The following is a 7,877-nucleotide window of genomic DNA, read 5'->3' as shown; positions in this document are numbered from 1 at the left end:
ATCTTCATGATCTTTAATCTTGATGGTTCTTCATTCTCTTTGGAAGCTCGCTGTCTTTAATTTGGTCTGGATAAAGCTGTGAGAGCAGCAGAGATGTTCATCATCCAGAGTATTTATGGGAGGAACAGCTACTGTAAACCTGATGGCATTAATCACCTCCTTCCCATTGAGCTGCTTTCCTGGCAAACTGATGTAGACTTCCTTCTGTTCCTCCTTTATGTGGGGGAGCATTGGGTCATGCAGGTCGGTAGGAGGTCTGTGGTCTAAAGAAGCTTCTTTCTTTAACAATCAGTCGTCTCTGCTTAATATCTGCAGGAAACATTGAAACCTCATGCACTTTAGAAAATGTTTTGATCTCAGCTTGAACTGAGGCAACATTTTTAATTAAGATATATTAGAAAATTTCGAAATTTTTGTTGGATTAAGTTCAGAACATGCCACAGAACAGTAAAACACATAATAAAATGACATGATGTTATAAGCCCTGCAAAAAACCCAGTTCTTGTAGAAAGAACTGAGTTTCACCTCTTAAAAGTGCTGATGACACTATCTTGACCTTTTCAGCCATGCTATTAAAACAAAATTTTTAGGCTTTGTTCAATGTGCCCTAATGTGTCCTCGTCTAAACATAAAAGAGCATCGATTATAAGGTGCATTAAATATTCTTCCCAAGTGTGTAATATCACTCCATCCCTTCACATACACTCTGTATGCGTCTGTCTTGGGAAGTAGTTGGACTACACTGCCCCTGTTTCTAACATAAGGTCAAATAAACGTAAATTTTATATTGAATTATAACCTACTAGATTTATTGTTGCTGGCGGGTACTCCAGGTGCAGGCTGCTTAACAAAATGCACTTCTAGTTTAGACATTTAAGTCAGGCAGTTGTTAGAAATGCTAAAGGGGTTCAATTCATCTATATGAATGTCCATCGAGTGGAGCGTCTTTGTTGCTATCCTAAATCTTGCTTACACATTTTAACAGATTTTTGAGCACATTTGTACCACATAAGTCAGTCAGTAATTACAACTTTAATCACATATAAGGCGCATCGGATTATACGGCAAACTGGAATTTATTGAACTTTATTGATCTCACAATGGAGAAACTCACTTCTGCATCTTAACCCTACTTAGGGGACTTTTTTTGACAAAGGGGAGCAGCTTTTTGGCGATTTTTGAAAAATCCTGGGGGCCATACCAAAGGTCACAGGGTCACAGGGCGTGGCTCACATAATAGCCCCATCCCTCGTCACCCATCTGCAAGGGGACCCGGATTTTTAACACCCCTCGTGCCACCGTGACAGCCCCCCAAAGAGGGCAAAGTTCACTCAAAAACTCAGTTAATTACTCACGATCGTCATAAATAGGTGATTAGGGTTTGTAATCCCACCCTTTCACCAGCAGATGGCGTCATGACAAACTGTGGGATTTAACATTTGACAGATGGTTGCACTTACCGTTATGACAGACGGTGGGGACTTGACTTATGACAGATGGTGATGGGTACACACCCGGTTAGGGTGCAACTTGTGACAGATGGGTACAGCATTTTATATACACAGTGACACCCGGTTAGGGCGCAACTTGTGACAGATGAGTACAACCCTTAACTTAACCATACACACACACAGTGATACCCGGCTAGGGCGCAACTTGTGACAGATGAGTACTACTCTTAACTTAACCATACATACATACATATACACAGTGACACCCGGTTAGGGCGCAACACGTGACAGATGAGTACAACCCTTAACTATATGACAGACAGGAGCAATGATCATGAGCCCTCTATATTTAGGGACTAAGGGGTGTAGCCGAGTGGATATGAAAATTGCCTCCCACCCAAAGGAGCCGGGTTCAAAACCAGCCTTGGCTGATAGAATTTTTCCAATGGTCAATGACGTCACTGATGACATAGGAATAATTATTAAGCAAACAATAGCAGGCCAAGGGGTGTGGCTGAGCATATAACCATTTAATGAGTACCATGGCGATATTAACGTTCATATGGAACATGCGTCTCATTTGTATACAGCCTAAAGAGTGTAGCTGAGTGGATAGCAATCCTGCCCACCACCTAGAGGAGCAGGGTTCAAACCAACCTTGGTTGTATCTTATTTCCTCTTTTTAATGGCAATATTGATGGAACCAATGTGAACCTTGCCGTTAGTGCATTAAGTGCTATATTTGCATAGCACTTAATGCACTAATGACAAGTTATATATTATCTTATGTTATACTGCTAATATAATAATACAACTAATATAATGAACGGATAAATGTCTTAAAATGTTTTTATATTTATTAAAGACACGACAAACAATATCAAGATAAATACAGAACACTTAAGGTGCAAACACAGCTAACAATACGAAAGTAAATACAAAAACGTAAAATGCAAATGACTTTTTTTTACACTATTTACATTACTTGTTAGCTTTTTTTGATTATCCTACGTGGTCGTCTGACTACAGGTCTCGCTGGAAGTTTTAGTTAAATTGTGGCGTTTTCTTAGTCTGTATGCGAGAAGTGGAGAGACACTCTTTCTTTTTTTGGCCTTTTGGGCAGGGTGAATGATGGGTCCTGGTCAGGTGGAGGAGATGACTGGGATTCAGTGGACTGGCTGGAGGAAGACCCGGAGCTGGACTCCCTCTCCTGGCTGGATGCATCAGGCGGGATGAACGAAGCAGCCTTTAGCTCCCCCTTCTGTTGGATTTCCTTAAATATAAAAACACCCTAATTTATTACATGTGAATATTTGTGTATGGCAGACACTTACTGCAAATAACATAAGGAGTCTGACAAGGTCAGGAGAGTACATTCATCCGTGACCGATGACATTAAGTGGGAAGGCTTGATGGCTAGCTCAAAATCGTCTCTGATTTCAGCTAGCTGAGGCGCTGTGAGGTGGAGGGCATAATATTTCTCAGCAGTCCGGGTGTCATGGCACATCGTTTTTGAGACTTTTGCACGGGAGGCTGGAGACAGAACGTTTCTGGCCTGTAAAAATAAAGAATTTGTTCAATATTTTGTTTTGATTTTCACTTTATTAAATAGGAATGTGATATCATTACTTACATATGTCGCTATGGATGTTCTAAAATCTGTGAAGGTAGGGATTCCAGGCAAACCCATGTCTGCCCAGGCAGTCTGCATCAGCCCAATGAGTTTTTCGATTCTCGTGTTGTTCTCTGTGAAAAACCACCAGGTCTGAGGAAGGGTTGATTTTCCCTCTGATGATGATCCACTGCTCCAACCATGAAAACTCTTCCAATGTTAGATAGAGTTGTGCCGGCCCAAAGGCACGATTTGTTTTGTGCTCCTTCACCTGTAGTGCAAAAGGGAGGTTATCTTAATGGACATATGACACAATATATAAAGGATTTATAACTTCTATATCAGTACACTTACATTAATGACAAAGCCAGCATCCCCTGGTTTGGCTTCCATTCGGGCCTCGTCTACCTCTGCCACTGTCATGTTCTTTAACACACCTGTTCGGTGACCATACAGGCTGGCGATGTAGACACTGAGGTACCCAAAGAAGGTTCTGCGGGTCTGCGGCTTGGGATCCTTTGAGAGTTCATCTAAAAAATAAATTAATTGTAGGGTTAGGGACAATCAGGAGCAGGCACAGACGCTGCTGGATCTCAGTAAGTCAGGTAAATCGTTAAATATAGTACAATTTTACATAAGTCTCACAAAGAATTTCAGGGATCCTGGCTCTTGCAAGGACTCTGCACTGATGTAGATGCTCTCTTGGGATTGCCTTGCTCATTTTTCTTTTCTTGATGCGGATCTGTCGGATGACGACGGGTGTCCTCAGCTCAGTAATGCAAGACGACACGGCTCGAATCACCGAGAACACGGCCGTTTTAGGGACCCTGGATGCGGAGGGAGGGGTGTCCCTAAAAAAGCCAGGAACTGTGACAAGTTGACCAGGTAGGCCCTCACAGTTGTCTCTACTAATCCCTCATTTAGAAGAAATTCTGGCCACCTGCTCAGAAGAGAAAACAATTACTATCATTTCACATGGGGATAATTTATATAAGCTAAAATACATTAGAGAGATGCTTACTGGTTTATTCTCTTAATGTTCGGGAGAAACATCCAATTTTTCAAGATTGTCCTCCCTTCTGTCATGAATGTGAGGAAGTTCATTATGCGCCCTAACTTGGATTTCTGGTTTTCCAGGTGCTTCTTCTGACCAGTGCAGCTCTTCAAGTGCACCCAGTAATCCTCGATGTATTGCACTGAATAACAAAAAAAAAAAAAAAAGAAATTTCAAAAATTACTTAGATGATTTTTGAAATTTGATCATCTATTTTTTAATAACATTTGAGTTTAATCTAACTGAGTTCTCCACCCCCAAAAGAGGGTTCCATTATAGTAGATCTTTATCGGATAATGCTGTATCAAAACTTAAAGAGTCTGTCCCCTTTTTAATATCATCCGTATATCAGAAATGCCCTGTAGATGGCAGCAATGTTGTTTCTTCCAATTCAGAAATAGATGTCTTTGTAAACGGTATGACTTTGTCATTGCGTTCTGCATTAGACAATGTAGCTCCCTTGAAAAAGAAGGTGATTATTCACAGAAAGCTGGCTCCTTGGTTTAATTCAGAGCTCCGTTCCTTGAAGCACAATGTTAGGAAATTGGAGAGAAAATGGCGCTCTACACACCAAGAGGAATCCTACCTAATCTGGAGGGACAGTCTATTGTTGTATAACAAGACCCTTCGCAGAGTTAGAGCAGCATATTTTTCATCATTAATTGAGGAGAATAAGAATAATCCTAGATTTCTCTTCAGTACAGTTGCCAAACTTACCCAGAGCCACAGCTCTGTTGATCCATCCATTCCCTTAGCTCTTAGCAGTAATGATTTTATGGGATTCTTCATAAATAAAATTGATTCCATTAAAAATAAAATAATTGGCATCCTCCCAAACATGATTACCTCGTCCTCAGTAAGTGAGGCAGCATTGGAGGAATCCTTAGAACCTGCGCAGTGTCTGAACTGTTTAAACTGATATAAGAGATTTCGAAAAGAGCGATATGACTGAAATAAATTCAACATGTGAATTCAATTTCAAATTCCAACCCTGTATTTTTATCATAAAAATTCTACTTTGTTCGTGAAGAAATGTTACGATCGTTTTTAGAACAGAACTGTGAATAATAATAATAAGATGAATAGACCTCACCTAATCTGATCTGTTTTATGTGGTGCTAGTAATTCAAATTAAATAACTTTTATGCAAATGGAGATTACCTTACCTTGTTAAAACATGATGATAACATCATGTGAAAAAATAATGTTTTAAGAATAATGATAAAGAAATGTTTTTGAAGAATTGATCATTCACATTTTTTGCCTTTTATTCGATTTAAAACATGCACTCTGACTCTATTATTTAAATAATCACCTGTCTTGAAAGCTTCCAAAATATATCAGGGAGAGTCTATTTTTTAAAATTATCCCCCCTGGGGCTCAGGCACCGGCATAAGTGCACCCTCCTACTTGATAGTGTGCGGCCTGCTACTTTAAAAAAGTTTGACTGCCCTGACTAAAGGAGGCAGTGGAATAGCTAAACATCTGACACAGAGAGCAGAAGATAAGGGGAGACTTAGTCAGAGACGGGAAGCTGAAGTAATAGTAGGAGAGGAAGCCATTGTGGAGCTAAAGCTAGGCTAGGGTAGGCTAAAGCTAGGCTAGCGCCCTTCTACCACACGAAGAGAGCAAACCGTGAAACACGAGGAGTTCCCAAGCGTGATGTGCAGCAACAGAAAATGTTTTAAAAGTGCTTATGTGTTAGAAACAGATGTTACAGCAAAGAGATTAAAGATAAAAGCGAGAGAATCTGGAGCAACAAACCGTTGCTCACGCAGTGAAAACAGGAAGTGATACAATACGCCTTACCGCAAACAGGAAGTGACGTCAACACCAGCTAACAGACAGCCTAGGCTGCTGGAGGACATCAGGGTCTAATTTTCTCACTACTGATTTCTACTGTTCTTCAGTCTACTGTTCTCCAGTTTTGCATTGTATTACATTGAAATGACTGTCGTCATTTCAGCTTTTAACTTTTTGCTCCCTCTCTTTTTCTTCATAGTAGGTACACCTGGTCTGGCGTTCTGTTAACTGTGACATCATCCAGGGAAGACGGCTCACCCGCTACTACCATCTAATGTAGAACAGATTACTAGATGAATGTGTGCTTCTGTGCTTTTTTGTCTCTCTTGTTGTGTCTCTGCTCTGTCTTCTGTAACTCCCAGTCGGTCGAGGCAGATGACCGTTCATACTGAGCCCGGTTCTGCCGGAGGTTTTCCTTCCCGTTAATGGGGAGTTTTTTCTTCCCACTGTCGCTTCATGCTTGCTCAGTATGAGGGATTGCAGCAAAGCCATGTACAATGCAGACGACTCTCCCTGTGGCTCTACGGTTCCCCAGGAGTGAATGCTCCTTGTCGGGTCTTTGATGCAATCAACTGGTTTCCTTATATAGGACATTTTTGACCAATCTGTATAATCTGACCCAATCTGTATAATATGATTGAACTTGATTTTGTAAAGTGCCCTGAGATGACATGTTTCATGATTTGGCGCTATATAAATAAAATTGAATTGAATTGAATTAAATAAAAACAGATAAAAATCAGCAAACAGTGACATCACTTACAGATGCTGGGGGGGAATTTGGGATACTGTTGCAGCACTGACAAAGAGGTGCGTTTGGCCGGGTTGGGTTTTGGTTTGGTGGGCCTGGCTTCTTCATCCGAAGAGGAACCGTGCTGTCCTTCATCCCCCAGCGCATCCAGGTCTGTCGGTTCCACAGGGCCTGAGGGGGACTTTTCCAGTGCCTGTTAAAGGTTTAAAGTTAAAATTAGCATTCGAAAAGACATAGAGAGAAGGGGCATCTGGGTACAGATGTACTGAAATGTCATTCAGGTCTCTGGTTCTCCATGGTTCCTCCAGACCCACTGTTGTCTGGAAGAACCAGGGAAACACAGAGACATGAAGGACATCTGGGTACATCTGTGAATCCCAAACTCAGTTAAGTAATTGAATAAAATATGCATTCTTAAATACCTCCTGCATTCGATTTATTGCTCTCCTTGCCCTTTTGGCCCATCTGTACTCGAACCGCAGTTTTTTACGAAGGTCACCCAGCTCGTTGGTCAGCTGCACGTTCTTTGAAATAAGTTCGCTGCAGGATGTGCAGGAGTATGGATCCTCAGGAACAACTTCCGCTTTCGGGAGAACCAGTTCTACATGCTCCATTTCTTGTTCCGTCCCGATGTCAAGACATGAGATCATGGGAGGGTCCGGGTTGGTCTCCCTGAGAGCTTTGAGGCGCTGGATGGTGGCTTGGTACTTCAAAGTATTGATGGCTTGGGAAATCCTTTCCTGCTCCACCTCACGATGTGCTAGTTCAAAATGCCTGTCCAACCTAGATCTTGAATAGTCACAGCCATCAAATGGACATGGCATGGATCGTATATTAATCCTGCCATTGGCTAAATTTACCAGTATTTTGCACTCATCCTGGTTTTGTAACCCCATGAGCACGTCGCAAGTGTTTGCCCAATAAGTGAATACGGAGCGACACAATGGGCAGCCGAATTTGGACTTGGGTGGTGTCATCTTGATATATGACTCTGAAACATAAGATAGGATGAGATTTATTAATACCAGTGTGGAGTAATTCACTGGTCATACATTGGCGCAGCCCCTGCTTTCTCCAGGACCAAGAGGTTTCTGGAGAAACAGGGGAGACATTCAGTATATCCACCCCGCATAAGAGCTCTCTTTCCCCGCATGGAGGAGGGCTGAGGAGCACATGGACATCCAGAGAACCTGGGGGGGAAATGCA

The 7,877-nt window shown here is 41.7% G+C and overlaps 1 protein-coding gene across 1 annotated transcript; it reads right to left on the bottom strand.

Moving 5' to 3' along the window:
• Positions 1–3,789: 3,789 nt before the first annotated feature.
• LOC118557862 lies at positions 3,790–7,558 on the bottom strand. The gene is made up of 4 exons (XM_036128337.1): positions 7,094–7,558; positions 6,684–6,864; positions 4,085–4,259; positions 3,790–4,003 (listed from the first exon to the last, which is right to left on the bottom strand). Exons 1-4 carry the CDS (start codon positions 7,493–7,495, stop codon positions 3,862–3,864), a joined length of 900 nt encoding a protein of 299 aa, XP_035984230.1. The 5' UTR covers positions 7,496–7,558; the 3' UTR covers positions 3,790–3,861.
• Between the last annotated feature and the right edge of the window lie 319 nt (positions 7,559–7,877).

This window comes from Fundulus heteroclitus, chromosome 24 (assembly GCF_011125445.2).
Source record: "Fundulus heteroclitus isolate FHET01 chromosome 24, MU-UCD_Fhet_4.1, whole genome shotgun sequence".
In the NCBI taxonomy this organism is placed as follows: domain Eukaryota; kingdom Metazoa; phylum Chordata; class Actinopteri; order Cyprinodontiformes; family Fundulidae; genus Fundulus; species Fundulus heteroclitus.
Note: the sequence above shows the minus strand (reverse complement) of the source record. Positions and strands in the feature narration are given on the sequence as shown.

Coding starts and splice junctions, on each gene's coding strand:
- LOC118557862 (XM_036128337.1), bottom strand. CDS start 7,495: ATGCCATGTCCATTTGATGGCTGTGACTATTCAAGATCTAGGTTGGAC. Junction 6,865..7,093: donor CAATAAATCGAATGCAGGAG/GTATTTAAGAAT, acceptor AACCTTTAACAG/GCACTGGAAAAGTCCCCCTC. Junction 4,260..6,683: donor CAAATTCCCCCCCAGCATCT/GTAAGTGATGTC, acceptor TTTGTTATTCAG/TGCAATACATCGAGGATTAC.